At 33.5% G+C, this 17431-nt stretch overlaps 1 protein-coding gene across 2 annotated transcripts in view; it reads left to right on the top strand.

The window, feature by feature from the left end:
* mst (misato mitochondrial distribution and morphology regulator) overlaps nucleotides 1-16874 on the top strand; it is a 211210-nt gene extending 194336 nt beyond the window's left edge. Inside the window, exon 14 of one of the 2 annotated variants that reach the window (XM_090402942.1) lies at nucleotides 11898-16874. In XM_090402942.1, the coding sequence (XP_090259068.1) occupies nucleotides 11898-12106 (209 nt within the window). In that variant the 3' untranslated portion in view covers nucleotides 12107-16874. The remainder of the gene's footprint in view (nucleotides 1-11897) is intronic. The other variant, XM_090402943.1, reaches the window with a different exon arrangement.
* The last annotated feature ends 557 nt before the right edge of the window (nucleotides 16875-17431 follow it).

Genomic DNA, 17431 nt, shown 5'->3' with positions numbered 1-17431 from the left:
ATTGGGATGATTATTGTATTAATATTCAGAGGAAGATGTCATTCTGTTTGCTGAAAATTACTCTTAATCTGATGATCAATGAATTAAGCATAAAAAGCGAGGAAATAGGTTAACAGCAAACATCATAAAACAAAAATATTGACAAACCATGAACATGTTCTCATTGATGTTGAAAATACTATAATAGATTATGTAGAAAACTACAAATATTTAGGACAAATGATTTCCATGTCAAATTGTATTAACCTTGAAATCCAGTGTGGAATTGAAAGAGCTACTGGGGAATGAAGCATTGGATGAAAGGGGACTCCCATTTGTCGAAAAAGAAAATGATTAGATATGATTGTCCTACCAACTTTGACTTATGTTCCCAGACTTGGTCACTAACCACTACACTAACAAAAAAAAAAAAAAGCTCCAAGTTTGCCAAAGAGCAATGAGAGGAGTTTACTCAGAGTATCCAGATTAGATAGAACAAGAACTTAAGAGACAAAACATCATTTGGAGAGCTAGGAAATCAAAATGGGGTTGGGCAGGCCATTCGGCAACATACATGATCAAAGAGAGCAACAGAGTGGCTGCCAAGATGAGTCAGAAAAATATGGCTCGGTGTCACGTGGACAAGTGTGATCCAGGATAGGCTGGGGGAAACCTTTGCCCTGGAGTGGGATATTTAGGCTTCCAACAACAACACCATTAAATTCCTAACATGTATCCTCCAGGGGGGGGGGTGTACAAGATATTATGATAGTAATGATGTAAGTTCTTCATGTAGTACTAACTTCCTATCAACACTTTTCCTACAAATCAATCTGTTATCTGTCAAGACTCTAACGTTATCAGATCTTATATTTCTGTCTTCTAAGACAATTTTTACTGTATCAATCTACCTATATCTTGTTCTTTCTCTGGGTCTTCTTTTCTGCCATCCTGGCAGAGAACAGTTGTTTTGCTAGTCTTTTCCTCACCCATTCTGTTTAACCATACCACCTGAGATTAGCTCTGCTAACACATTCTTAGATGCTAACAATGTCAAGTTCTTTCCTCATATCCTCGTTTTTAATATGATATTGCCATCGATGCCATCTGTTCATGCCCCTAATCTTTCTCAGGACTCTCATATCTGAGGTCTCTAGTCTTTGGTCATCTGATTTGGTTTGAACACTGTCATGTATACAAGTTAGCTAATTTAGTGTTTTGACTAGTTACTCTCTTATTCATTAAACTTCCTACCGTTAAACTGTGAATGAAATTGTTTTGTATGTTTTTATTCTTCATTCACATTTAACATAATCTACCATATGCTAAGCAAGACTTGTTTAAATATTATGTGTTAGTCCCTTGCTTAAGATTTATTATTCATGTATTATCCTTGAATTTTATCAGCTATTATTTAATTATATAATTTTAATGTATATTATACTATTGAAAGGACACTGTAGTAAATAACATTTATCTTATTACTTTATTCCTTCAATAATATTATGAGGAATTCTATGTATGTAACTTTTATGTGCCTTATATAAACTGTAACATATATTTTATTATTTGTAAATGAAATGAAAGAGAAATTAACTATAATATTTTTATTATTATTTTTCATTACTCAGTGTAAAGGTATAATCTTATGTAACGCTTAATGTTCTGTTTTGATCATTGCCATGGAGATAGAAATAAAATAGAATGCACGAGCTTCGATAATTGGGAGAAGAGAAATTAATGAGTTGGACGGGGTGAACAAGTTTTAGGCGGGAAGAAGGAAGGCATATAAGGAGAGGTAAAAGTAAACAAAAACACTGAAGGGCAGGGAATTCAAGGGAGTAGCATTCAGAAGTGTACGGAGACGAGGAGAAAACTTGTAGTCAGTGGTGGCAGTAATAGGATAACTAACTAAAAGACCGGAAGATTAATAGAAGTTTTAGAATTACTACGTATTCCCATATCGTTTTAAAGAAGGATTGTACAAAGCTCAATTTGTTATACAGTAGTAAATATGGAATGATTATTCTGCCCTATAGTAAGCCCGTCAAGAATTGTGTAGCACGATAACTAATAATTCAGTTATCTCCTTGAAGAATTCTTTTGAATAGTGTTCCATCGGAGTAACAAGCGAATATATTTTGAAATGTGCTCAGGATTAATCCCGGTAAGAACAGTCCTATTTTATTTTATTTCAGTGTGAAGGTTTAAGTGATAATTCCGTCTTGAATATCCTAACATTTACTGTGTGTTTCACTGAATTTAGCCGAAGTTAGGAGTTAAAAGTAATTCCCCTTGAAGCAATAACTGCCGCGAATAATAATGTTATAAGTGCTTGCTAAGTGTTAAATATAGAGTGTAACTGAGTGATACCAGCAAATTTATTTAGCAAGAAATTCTATAGTATTGATCAGCGTGAATAATCTTTGTTATTGAGAGAACTGTGAATTTTGTATCTGAAGATTTGAAGTCTAATTTATGAATGTTTTGACCTGAGGAACTAAGTTAATTGTATTATCTTATTTTCAGAGTTAAATTTATGTATTTGTCATATAACTTTGTATTAAATGTTTTGTTTTGTTGATTTCAATATTGTGCATGCCTGATTCTTTTTCATTGCACCGTTCGAACGTTGCGGGAGCCATAAGTGAAAAATATTAAAATCAAAATTACTAATTTTGATTAATAATCAACCAGCAATTAATTGATTTTATTAAGAACAACATTACAACAAGATGGCGAACCATAGAGCCAAGAAGGACGTTCCAACACTACTATACACTTTGTTGATTCTGTTGTCTATTTCCATATTTAATTTACTGTTGTCACTAAAAATTGTGCCTAAGTGGCCTACTTTTTCTATAGGTTATCCATTCACGAATGCAGTTGACATTTTAAATCTTTCTCCCTATTTTCATTGTTATTGCTGATTTTCATACCAAATTTATTACAACAGTTATTCAGTTTAGTCAGGGAATCTTGTCTTGGATTTATTTACAAGTATAACATCATCTGCTTAAAGTGAAGAGCTGAGATTAACATCCCCAATTTTGATATCAGGTTTAATACTGCTTTCCTTCATAATGTGATCCATATAGGTAAAGAATAACAGAGGGGATAATGTACATCTATGTCTTGAGGGTGGGCACTAGCATTGTCAAGGACCAGCAGTGCTTTCAAAGGCAAATTATTGTCAGTGAGGAACTTTTCATGTTCGGGGCAAACACCTCAAAAATCCAATCTCTGAAAACTTGCTGGTCTACCCAGGCTTTTGCATTGGATTTCCACATCACTGGCAGTTTGGACTTAATGATAATCACCGAGGATTTTCTGAGTGGTAGACCAGAAGTGGCTTTAATTTAAAGTCTCCGTTTGAATTTGCTGCCAATAACAAGGTAAGCCTATCTTTCATAGGCTTATGTCCTGGGAGCTTCACTTCTTCTTGCGTGATGTAAGTTCGATTTAGCAAGCGCTTCCAAAATAACCCAGTTTCATCCCTGTTAAAAATTTGCTGTAGCAGGTAGCCTTCCTTCCTGATTAAATCTTCAAACTTTTTTGCAGCCTCTTTATCTACACTAGCAGCTTCCCCCGTCTAAGAACACTATGGATGCCTGTTCTACCTTGGAATCTGTGAAACCAGCCTCGACTTGCTTTGAATTCCTCAGTTTGATCTAAGGTACATCCTGGAGTTTTCTTCTGCAATTCTTCAAAAATTAACCTAGCTTTCTCATAGATCATTGCCTGAGTTACTGGATCTCCTTTCATCTATATTTCTATAATCCAGGTGATAAGCAGCTTTTCCAACCCTTCACTGATTGAAGATCTATTCTTGTCAGAAATCTTCATTGCACCAGCAGACACCCTGGCACCCATAATCTCTCTGATGCCAAAAAGTTGTCACAGTTGACCTAGGAATGCCATACTCTTGAGCTACATCTGTAATTGTTCTACCTTTCTGCACTTTATCTACAATTTCTTTCTTCTTCTCTATGCTCAACCAAGTGTGATTCTTTCCTGAATTATTCCTCTGTTCACTTCTCTTTGGATCCATTCTTAAATTTCACTCAAAAAAATAACTGCGAATGCACAAAATTTTTACTTTCTGAAAAATGCAGAATTGAAAATTAGCACAAACAACACGAGCAAACACCAACGCAGCCCAACAAGAAATGAACGCACAATTCCATGCAGACGCATGCGCCGGCCCACGAAATTCAACTATCGAATTGAGAGGCACCACTGTACATATTAATCCAAAAATATACTAAGATTAGGTATCATCATTTAATGTAATAATTCTGTTATCGAAGATGTGTAGGGCAGTCCTTAGCACACATCTTGTAAACCATGGCTTATGTATTTTGAATGGACTTGAGAATGAAGGTGCTTATCATTCTCCATTTGGATCTGTAGAGTGGAAACAGTAGTTGGAAGTAATGTCTCAGTCATTGTTTGGTATTGTATGCCAAAGAACATGAGATTGAGAATGGCTGAGGGAGAAGGGCATTCTGCTAGACAAGAGTTACCAAGAGGAGAGGTGACTTCAACAGGGTATCTGATAGTAGAACAGGGCCAGTGGAGAGGATTGTGAGGTATTCCAGTTGACTGATGAACAACTAGCCATAATACCAGACACAAAATACTTTATCAATAGAATTAGGAAAAGGGAGCTAGTTGTGGAAACCAAGAAAAATGATTTCACTGCTTGGCTAATTGGACTGCTAGAAATACAGGATAAGAGTGATTTTCAGCATAATGAAGCAAAGAAATGATATCTCCACTGCATAATGAAGCAGTGGAGATATCATTTATTTATGATAAATAAATGTCCCAGATATCATTTGTTGCTTTTGATATTAGATCAAGAAGTTGAATATAAATTCTCAATTAAACAGTAACAAAATATCATGGGAGTGTTGACTAATCAGGAAAAAAATGGGAAAATGGAAATTATAAAATACATAATATTTGAAACATTTGTAAGAAAATTCCATTTAAATCCCTTAGAATTCTGTGCTTGGATACATTAAGTTGCAGGTTTACAGACAATGGTTCTGAATTATGTTGGAGGTTTAATGGACTTTTTACAGCACTCACAAAGAATTAAAATAGAATTTAATACTTCCTATATTTCGTCCTAGTCACTAGGACATCTACGGGGATTACAAAGACAGTCTTTGTAATCCCCGTAGATGTCCTAGTGACTAGGACGAAATATAGGAAGTATTAAATTCTATTTTAATTCTTTGTGAGTGCTGTAAAAAGTCCATTAAACCTCCAACATAATGTCCTCACAGCACTTAAGCCTCTACACAAGAAATGGTTCTGAATATTGCAAGTTGTGTGAGTTCTGCTGCTATCAGCATGTTTTGTGTGGTTTCATAGAAACAGTGCCTCAGTGAGCTCTATCTAGCTCACTTATGATAGTAAAGGGAAGGATAAAAAAAAAACTATAACATGCCCAGGTAGAACCTTTTATTAAAACAAAAGGTGAAAAAAAAGAGTTCATTCTTGGACATTGGCCACGATTTTAATATTTCTGTTTAAAAAAACATTTCCCATTTGGCTAATTTACTGCTCCAGTTGCTTTTCTTTTTCAAGAAACAAAGAACTTGTCTGAACCAGGCAGCATCAAATTAACAAAAATCTGAGGATAGGGGGCAATTAAATATTTGATTCTCCTTCATAAAGTTTTGAAAATGAAGATAAGTATTTTTAAAAAGAGAATTGTTTTGTACTTTTCCCCTCCTCAATTTTATGTGTAGCTCTTTATATATTTGACACCTCAAGTCTTTTCTTTGATGTGTTCATGATTTCTATCTAAAATTAAAACAAACACATGCTATTCCAAGACCACAAATTTAGTTTACACCTGGTATAAGTTCTTTTACTGTTAAAAATTAACCTTATATTTCTTTAAAAAAAAATAGTTATTACTAAGCAATACAAAAAATAAAAATTTTGACTGAAAAAATTCTTCCAAATATTGATTTTGAATAGTATTATAAAAATATGCCCTGTGATTAAGTCCATGCATTATTTTCTCAAATGCAAAATCTATCCACAAAATAGTATTTCCATATATATCATCATTGAATTCCTGCCATGTACCCTCAAGGGGTGTACAGGATATGATAGTAATAGTACTACATGAAAAATTTACATCATTACTAACTTCCTAACTACAATTTTCCTCCAAATCAGTCTGTTACTTGTCAAGACTCCAACTTCCATATATATATATATATATATAAATTAGTACACAGTGACAGATGCCTACATGCCTCTTCACATACCTCAAAATTTGGGCTTGTTTAGCTATCTCAGCAAAATGAATGCATTGCCTCAAGTCTGTTTAACCAACACAGCGATATTTCTACTGACAAGGAGAGCAGAGGCTTCACTCTTCCATATATAGCTCTATTTCCATAAAATTTGCAAAAATACTTAGAGAACAGAATTCATCCCTTTTATATCAGGATGAGATCACTACTGCAGTCTGCAAAACCTTGACATGATCCACTTATAATATCCGTGTGCTTATAGGCTGTGGTGCGAATGCAGGTCATCTTGCCTATGGACAGACAGAAAAAAATCTAGAAAGTAACACATTAAATACCAAAGAAGTGAGGCCTGCAACTTTGTCATCATATGTACTTTCTTCTGCTAACCCACAGGATGGCTTTGGTAATGGGACATCAAATGTTATGGGATAAGTCTGGAATATTACACCATTGCTATGACATAATAACCGAGAGGAAAATTTTGGAATTCTTAGTAATGGCATGGAATCCAAAACGTTTAAATATAAACCCAAGTATCAACTCATCAAGAATACATTCTAACTTATGATAAAGAGGCTATTTTTTTCCGGCAGCATAAATTAAGTTAAGGGGATAATCAATCCCTCATTATTTTAAAGCCGGATACGAAACTCGGAGATCGAAATTTAAGAGTTTCATGCCGAAGAACTATTGGAGAGTCCAAGCGTAAGTCAACACCTGGGTAGTACAACACTAGGGCAACTTGGAGCAAAGGTGGAGCAAGATCCATCACTATCCTTAATATTTTCTCATACTGTAAAATACAGCTCCTACGAGATGTATTACTGTTTTACATTATGAGGAGAGGCACTACCCAGACCGGTTTCGACCTTTATTGAGGTCTCATCAGTGAGTAAGTAGACCTGGATAATACCAAGGTTTAAGTGAAACGAACTTACATACCCCTACTATACGAATTGCCAGAACGGTGTACCCATATATTATTACTATGATAAAGAGGCATGGAACTCTTTGATTTCGATCTCCGAGTTTCGTATCTGGCTTTAAACTAATGAGAGATTGATTATCCCCTTAATTTAACATCCTAACTTAATTCAGCACACAATTAGAAATATTTTAAAAATTATCAGCCTCTATCTACATAGTGGTTGTCACCTGTTAATTTTTTTTTACTATTTGTCAGCTAATTTTAGCTGTCACCTGAAGCAATCCTACATAATTATGATGAAACATTGTGTTTTCTTATTAAAGTAATTTAATATCTTATTCTGGTTTCCAGCTTTACTCTTATTAATTTGTCCATGAACTGGCCAAGTCTGCCATACTTATATACATTTATTTTTACTTATATGGACTCGCTTTGTTTTATTTGAAATTTCACTGCACATATTGCTCAGTTCATAGACTCTAGGCTCTAATTCTGTAATTGACATTTATACTGTTCATTTAGAAAACTCCAGAATATTTACAACGGTTTTAACCCAATAAAACAAACAGAATTAGAGCTAGAGTCTATGACTGAGCAGTATGTGCAGTAAAATTTCAAATAAAACGAAGCAAGTCCATATATGAAAAAAATAAATGTATATATAAGTATGGTAGACTTGGCCGGTTCATGGACAGATCAACAAGAGTATGGCTGAAAACCAGAATAAGATATTAAGTTACTTTAATAAGAAAACACATTTCATCATAATTATGTATTTACATTTATACTGTTCAGTTAGAAAGCTCCTGAATATTTATGAGGGTTTTAACTCATCAGCCAATAAAACAGAAACTTCTAAATGACCATCACAATGCATACTTCTGTTCTAGAAAGTTCCAAAATGCTCTGTGCATTTTATCTTATAACAAAAATCATTTGAACCTATATTCTTCTTTATAAGTTATTTTGTACACCCTCTGTCCAAAAAGAAACCGAACTTTTCGCAAATAGAAGAAACTTGTGGTGCCACCTGTTGCATCTTTTTTTTGTTGTTGAAAAACAGCAACCTTCATTAGTGTTGTGTCAACTGTTTCATTAGAAGCAGAGTGACAGTGTGTTTTGACGAACGGTCGGTCGTCAAAACACACTGTCACGATATTCATGCTGTACGCGATGAATTCTCGCTATCAATCGCTTCAAAACTTTGAGATAAAACTCACCATTGGCTGTTTGGCCAGGCAGAACAAATTCTTTGTGGATAATGCCCCATAGATAGAAACAAATCAGCATCGTCTTTACTTTTGACTTCTCCAAGTGACTTTTTTTTTCCAGGTGCCCCTCTTCTGGTGGTCTCCACTCAGCACTCTGGCACTTTGTTTCGGACTCATATTCAAAACACCAGTTTCATCACCAGTAACAATCAATCTCATGGGCGATTTCGGGTTTTCTTTGATGAGATCATGCCCTTTTTGGTTGTTAACTTCGCTCAGTCCAGTTTTTGGACGGCTTTTCATCCTCAAGCATCTCACGACCACTTTGAAATCACTTAAACCACTCGTAAACTTGAGTACGGGATAAGCCTTCATCACCATATGCTTTTTGAAGCATTTAATGCATTTCCGTAAAACTTTTACCAAGTTTAACACAAAAGTCGATCGCAGCTCTCTTTTTGAAACTCATTTTCTGGCCGTTTGTCAAAACACACTGTCACTCTTGGCACTATAACTCAGCTTCTTATGAAACAAATGTCATAAACAGTCGACACAACACTAATGAAGGTTGCTGCTTTCGACAACAAAAAGATACAACAGGTGGCGTCACTAGTTTCTTCTATTTTTGAAAAGTTTGGTTTCTTTTTGGACAGAGGGTGTATAACAGACTTCAATAAATGTTAGGCTGCATTGGGTGATGGAAGCCAAATTTTAAATTATATTTGAGTACAGAACTAAACAAATAGCTATAAAGTTGATCTCACATTCAACATTGTTTCGTTTTTGCCACCTAGGGCAAGTGCTCAGGTCTGTCCCACACACCCAGTTGCTTTAGATCACCTTATCCTAACATAATGGAACATTTTCAGCCAATGTATCCTGTAAGGAATGCAACATAAAATATATTCCTTACAGGAATATCTACACATTTTATCGGCATTTCCAGTCATAACTCCCATGCATTGGAAGGAGTTACGCACAACGCTGCAAAATGTTAACAACTTTCTTTTTTGATGTAGTTATGTAGGTAATATGTATTAAAATTAAGAAGTTTTTAGTGAAAAAAGAAGAGTAAGAAAGTAAAAGTTGTGAGTCTGTAGCCATGGTATGATACAGGCAAGCTAAGACTAAGAGCTATGATCACAAATGACTAAATGCACAGATTATACAGAAGTGGTGTGGTGTTTTGTGGATGTGTGAAATAAGTTTCATGAAAGGAAAGATTTACATAAGGCAGATGACTTACGCTTCAATGGATTTGAAGTTGTGTCTTCAGAAAATATTGTTCAATGAAAGTGCAGAGTCGTGGGGAGGGGATGTAAGTGAGTGTGGGTCTAGGCAACCTGGAGACTAAGTGGGAGAGTGATCACGTAATGCCAAATGTAGCTCCCCAGATTCTTAGCTTTAGTGGGATAAGGAGCAAGGGAAGTTGTAGGATGAAAGGGATATTGCAGTTTATTACTGACTTAATAAACTGATTTAATAAAGTCAGTTTTACTGACTTCATTAAGTCAGTAAATAGCTGACTTATCACTGTTTACTCTAGTTTCCTGACAAAAACAACAGGGCCTTGTTAAACCAGGTGATGCCCCAGCCAGCATGAAATTCTTTCATGTTATACCATCCTTTTTACATTGTAGTTTTGAACAAATAAGAATACATTTTGGTCAGCTAAATCCCAAAATATCAATGTCTATGTAGATGTCCAATCCTCACATTCACCAGGAGAAGGTGAGGATTGGGCATTCCTTAAAAGGCTAGCTGGACATCTCCTTCCAGTTATATAGCTTTGACTCTTAATCACCCTATGCTTGGATCTATGTCTACCTTTTTCACAAGTTGGCATGGTATAGCAGCACATCTAGCAATACCTGAGCTAACTTTTTTCTTTGGGGAGAAATGAAACACACACACATATATATATATAAAATAAACACTAAAGTTTCACAAAAGAATCTGTAGTCGTACTATATAGAATAAAGTAAAAACAAACACAACAATTATTATCAAACTTGATGCTATTAACATTTAAATACAACATAAAAAAAAAACTCAATACAAAAACAGAAATCAGCAATTATTTTATTTAATGTGATGGGTGTGCTTGCGATAAAACATAGAATTCAGTTTTATTTGTAAGAATAAACACATTTGCTTATACCCATTCTTTCAGAAGACTGCAGTGAAAACATCCCTTTATGGTGATAAATATCCACCCTCCCCCAACAAACACCACACTACAGATGCAAGAAAAATGAGTTGTATTATTCTATCACTAAATACAGAATGGACGCAATTGCAGTTGATGCACTATATGGTGACAGAATGAAAAATGCCCCATCGTAAGCAAAAGTAACTCTTCCTGCAGATACTATACTGTATACAGGTAAGCAAAACAAGGTTTTATTATAGTGCCATGAATACATTGATACCTATTTCAAATATTCAGTTTTTTCAATTATTCAATACAGTTGCAGAAAATATGTGGTCAACACACACACATGTATATATTGTATTGGAGATTTTCTGTATGATTAAGACAGTTCCCTAATACTAGTATACATACCAACTGAAATTAGTATTGCATTTGAGAAATTTTTCTTTTCAATACTAATTTTACAATTTATGCAAAATTAGTATTAAAAAAAATTCAAACTAGCATTTCATACATATTTAAAACTTTGTAAAAAATGCACCTGCCCGATGTGAACATGTTAAAGCTATGAAACTGTGAGATAACACTGCTGTTTTGTATTATTTCGTTAAAAAATGAAATGTTGGTCACGACCCACCAACAGTTCATAAAACATTGATCTAAGTAGTTATATCACAATGGGAGAACAGAGGTTGAAGAATTCTAGGTGCTTATTATATTCACAGACAAAACATGGTCATGGGATTAGATGGCATATTGCACAAGAATATGCAAGGGATTTATCAGCTCATCTGATCCAACTGTTTAATTTAAGCCTTAGTGATGGGAAAGTTCACTAAAATTGAACAAACACCTCCTTTACTGCATAAAAGAGGTTTCAAGACAGAAGTAGCAAATTATGTGCTGGTTAAGGTACTGCAGAAATTGGTAAAAGAGAGAATTCAGAACTGATGGATATATGATACTTGATAAGGAGCAACAGGATTTGGTGAAAGGTAGGTCTTGTTTACTTTTTATAATAAATCAAGTTAATGGCTACTCAGTGATACTACTGGACTTTGTGGAATCCTGTCAAATGCTGTTGCATAAATTGGAGTAAATGGGAATGGTCTCGAATCTGATGGATAGATGGAGGAGTTGAGTCTACGAGAAGGCTGGTGACTAGTGGTGTACCATAGGACTTGGTCCTTTGTTTTTTAATTGTTGATTATATAGTTTTTAGTTTCATCTTATTGCTGAGCCATTTTATATTTATAGGAAAGTAGCTTTTAGATATATTTGAGATTTCTGACTCACATTTTCATTATGTCCACTTCTTTTCTAATGCATCTTTATTATAGGCGTACAAAACGTTCCAGTAGTTGCAGGCTTCCATAATAATAAGAATGCAGCATGGATCATAGAAGATCTCTTAAAAAGATCTTTGAAGGTGGATTTCCGGAAATATCACCGCTGTTTGGGAACTGGAGTAGAACTTGACGATATGAGTGAAGTAACACAAACATTAAACAACTTTATTCAGAACTATGAAGACTGTAGTAACCTTTAGTTTAATAAATTTAAGGACTGGATAGAACTATTATTTTGCAAAGCTGTAACAAATAATTGTGGTCTTTTAATGAAATAAATTTATTTTTTTGGGTTAAATGTTTTATGTAGCAAAATGTTCAGCTATCTTTCTTACTTTTAAACTCAAGTGTAACTCGATGAAAAAAATCACATAAGTATAGAAAAATTGCATTTTTATTGCAAGCATAATTTTCAAGATTTAAGTTACCATTAAAGTTGATACAGAAAATGTCAAGGCCTTTACAGGGTTTGCCATTTATATTTAGCACCAGTTTTCTCCATTCTTGACTGATCATGGATAAAGGCATTAAGTATCAATGTCAAGACCCGCTAATCCTAAAGTGACAATTACTAGATATTTACATGTTTTTGAATTGACATGATTCAGTCTTATTCAAAACTTAATTGTATAAAAATAAGCAAAACTATTCTATATGCTATAGTTCAAGATATGAGAAAGAAAATGCATAGTTTTTTTTTTTTAAAGCCACTTAAGATTTTTGTTTACAGTGCAATGACCATATTTTCACGAATTTTTTTTCTCCTGATAATACAAATCAGAGTAAAGTAAAGTAAAAATTTCTGGATATGAAATATCAGGTTTTTCAAAACCTGATTATTTCATATCCAGAAATTTTTGAAGTACTCTTGATTTTTATATATCTACTAGAGTTACATTTTCTTCTCATGCTTTACTAGAATATAAAAATAAACACTGCATGAAAAGAATTAAGATGGTAGCATGGGAAAAAAATGCAATAGTATGATGTTATAGTATAAAGCATGGTTCCAAAGTTAAGCCTTATACATCTATTTCAGGCTTAATTCATGTTCTTGTAGAAACATATCAATGATAAATTGCATATTCTTGGATAGTTTGCATTTACACTTTATACATATGAAAAAAACACAACTAAGCACACTTTCATCTATGAAATAGTTAAAGTACTACTGATATTAACTATTTACTATTAATTATAGAAATTTTATTCATTTAGCAGTCAAGTTTCAGAAATGTCTTAAATGTAGCAAATTAGATTCCACTAAACTGATTCTCCACACACACAAAAAAGTTCAGACTAATTTCTAGGACGATGTTTATTTATAAAGAGTTATTTATGATTCTGATATTTATAATGAGATCTTGAAATCAAGCAAACTTATCAAAGCTAAGCATTGCATGCAAAAAGTGCAGAAATTGTGTATTCTGTTTAGAATACTTCAATAACTAATGCTGTTAAATCCACTGTTAAAAATAAAGGTTTGTATTTGTTATTCTGGTTATAGTTTATTAAAATTATTTCATTTCTGACCATTCACAAGTCAATATGCAACACTGAAAAGCCTTTTTTTTGTATATCCCATCATGAGTTTAAATCTTTGACATATATACAATATGCACTTAACTGTAAACCTTATTATTGCACAGCAATTTCCATGGAGTCTGAAGATTTGTGGGATAACTACACATTAACCATTTATCTCTTGTTGAATGCATTAATTGACAAAGCACTCATTCATACTCTTTCTCCAAGATGGCACAAATGTCCTGACTGACCACAGTTTTACCCAATTTTTTGGGATGGTTAGAGGCAACAAAACAAGGGCCAAGTGTTAAAATATTTCCCTTGTATCAGTTCTATAAAACCTTTTTAGTAACAAACATTTCTATCATATTTCTTTTCTGTCTATCAACGAACTTCTGCAACCCACAAACCCTCAATATCTTTATAGGGAGCACTCTAGAGACCACTCACCATCTTGGTCATTTACCTCTGTATCCTCTCCACCTCTCATCTAAAAGAAGCTGATGTCAAAATCTTCCTTAATTAAATAGCACTGCTTTCATTATATCAACAGCCTGGTGTGACTACCAATAAAGATAGATGTAGTAACATTGTGCAGTTCTCCAATTTGTTTTGATGATTGGTATAGACCAGGAGTGGGGAACTCTTGGCATGCATGCCAACGACATTTTTCCAGCACGCAACCCAAGGCTCACCTTAAAAAATAAATAAATATCCAACATCTTAACCTAAAGGAACCTCAAGAAGTGACGCAAATAGTAACCAAGGTTGTTAATTACATTTCTGCACGTGCTTTGAATAAAAGACAATTTCAGAATCTATTGAGATGGATTCAGTGTACAAAGGACTAATAATGTACAACAATGTTCACTGACTTAGTCGAGGTCTTGTTCTGAAACGATTTGTTGAATGCCTGGATGGGATAAATCTTTTTTTGACTGTCAGATGTCTTATAAAGAAATGTATGATGTCGTGTGCATTTGTAAACTGATGTTTTTGCCGTTTTTTGCGAACATTCAAATGACTTGAACCTTAAACTACATGGTTCTGGTAAGACTCTTATTGTTATATTATTGATGACATAAAGGCATTTGAAATGAAACTAGGAGTTTTTAAGAGGGATGAAGACAGTGAGAGATTTAGATATTTTCCAAACTTAAAGAAATACATATATGATCTCCAAAAGAATTACAAAACAGAACGCCAATGACTTCAAAAGCTATTTTTAAATGTCATTGTGTCAACTGCTGAGCACTGTTCAGCAGATCGATACAATGATTTTTTTAAGATTTGTTAAGTTCAGAGAATTGGAAGAGACTGCAAAATTCATTTAGTTTCCAGACACTATAAAACTGGATGAATTAAACTTGTAAATATGGATAGTTGGACTTGGAGAATATTGAAAAGGAGAAAGAGACAGGAGTAAAGAAGTGCAGAAAACAAGGTACTAAGGACTTGGAATACTAGTCCAGAAACTTTTGTATGTTTAAAAACCCTTGCAACAGCATTACTATCCATTTTTGCATCTACATATTCTTGTGAATTATTGTTCTCAACGATGAACTTTAGCCTTACAGATGAAACTAGTTGTGCATGCATCTCTAGAGGTTACAAAATATAAACCTGATATAAATTGTCATTGGTGATGCAGCAGCAGAAGTCTCATTGATGCTAAATAAATAAAACACCCACTATTTTTCTTTCTCTAGTTTTTGATTTGATGTTTTCTGCTAAAAAATGGTAAAGATTAACTTCTGTTTAATATGTTATGTAGCTAAAATAATATTTTATTTTATCTGTAATTTTTATATATTGCTCCTAAGGGATTAAGAATTAATAAAAGAATATCTTTAATTTTCTTTTATTATTCTTTAGTCAAATGAAACGATTATGAGATTGTGTGCTGTAATATATTAGACAAACTTATATCTGATTGATCTTTATAAAAAAAAAAAAAAATTCAGAATTATTGTTTACTCTTTTGCTGATGTCACAAATTGCATCTTTAAAGTGGCTGTATACAGCAGCTAGAATTACACTTAAAGGCAAATAAAAAATATCCACGCTATCAACAGGGTAGAAGGACTTCTAACTAAAAATTCTGTCACTAATTTTTACGTTAATTCAATTTTACATGATTTACAATAACCACTCTTACAATATTCTTTGATATTACTACTCTGTGATTTTTGATTATTTGAAAAGGTTTTCCCAATATTTAAAAGACACCAAATAAGAATATGTTCCCCAAAACTTCGGTTGGCACGTAATAAAATTTTGCATTAAAAATTTGGTGATTTTGGCATGCACACTTAAAAATGTTGTCCAACCTTGGTATACACTATTCTACTATATATAAAGAAGTCCAATAACATGAGGTTAACAAAGATGGTCAACAGATGGGCTCTGTTCACTCTACTCTGTAAAGTGCTGCTTTAGACATTTCAGAGATGAAAGGAGAGAAAACGAGTGGCATCCCTTTCTTGCTATTAAATGGCATTTCTTATCATTGCCAACTTAAAGTCTTCTCTGCATTGATCACTGTGATATACACCATAACTATTTAAACCTGCTGACTATCTAAATTTCATAAATCTGGCCTTAAAAAAACTCATGTCTCACATATTAGCAAATGCTGATATGTGAGACATGAAAAGTCCTAACCAAGGCCCTCCCACATTGCCACAGTGCTGTGCTAAAAGAAATTCCCTTTTCCTATGAAACTAATTTGCTCTAATGAGAGTCAATTGTATATGCTGTGTCACATCATTCCAAACAGGTTACGTTCATCCAGACATTTGAGCCCCTTTCAATAATTTATCTCAAATAAGATATTGAAGAAGGTGGTTGCATTTATTGTAATATTCCTTCAACAGTATCTATGAATGACATCAAAAGTATATTTATACCATTTTTTTTTTGTGTGTCATACTTCAAGTCTTCTCTTGAAGTATGGCAAATATGACTTCTCTTGGAATCATCTTTAGTGAAGAGACTGCAGCTTTCACCTCTTGAGTTCAATAAATATCACCACCATAATCTTTCACTGCAACTGTATGAATTTGATTATATGTAAATCAGTAGGCCTTGAGAAATGTGAGGTTGCTTGCTTTTTTGTATAGCTTATAAGAGATCAAATGAATTAAATCATCAATTCATAACAATGTTCTATATGTTTTAAATCGAAACATTTAAAACTTTTAGCACATTCATTACAGCCATATCCTTTGGTTAGAAAAACCTGGGTTCAAATCCCATCTAGAACAAAACATACAGTTATATCTTTAGGTCAAATTGATAAGCTCTGTATTACTAAAACATTGGCATTTCAGGCTTTGCCTACTCACTGATGAGATCTCAAAAAAAGGTTGAAACCAGTCTGGGTAGCGATCCCCACCCATAATGTATAACATCATACATCTCCTAGGAGATGTGGTTTTACATTATTTCCCCAACTTTACCATGAGTTGCCTTGGTGTTGCACTACCATGAGACTTGAACTACGTTCAGGCACAAACTTATCTGTTTGCTTACTTGGGGAAAAGGATTAAAACCAAGGTTATAAAATTACTTGGTATCTTTAACATATATTATACCCAAGGTAAAAAACTTGCCACAAAACATAGAGTTCTTCAACAGAATGCAAGTTAGTCATTCTCATGTGAAAGACTGCATGGTTTTTCCTCCATTGCAAAACAGACAAATGGCTAGAGGATAAACATATAATATAATTATGTATTTGTCCTCTAGAACAGACTTAACAGATTGTGGAATAAAATTAAACTTCCCTATTTCCCAGTAGGAAGACAAAACAACAAATTCATGTTACTTATTGTAAAAATATCTTAAAACTGCTTAGAAATTATAGTCACATTTATTTATAAATAAAATATAAATTCAGAATGATTATCTATTCAATATTTTTTTTTCTATCTTGTTTTTATTACTATAAAGAAATTATATTTAAAAAAGATTGGAATAAAAAATCATTCAAAATT

This window comes from Typopeltis vanoorti, chromosome 13, assembly GCF_054136105.1.
Source record: "Typopeltis vanoorti isolate ZY-2024b chromosome 13, IOZ_Tvanoo_1.0, whole genome shotgun sequence".
In the NCBI taxonomy this organism is placed as follows: domain Eukaryota; kingdom Metazoa; phylum Arthropoda; class Arachnida; order Uropygi; family Thelyphonidae; genus Typopeltis; species Typopeltis vanoorti.
Note: the sequence above shows the minus strand (reverse complement) of the source record. Positions and strands in the feature narration are given on the sequence as shown.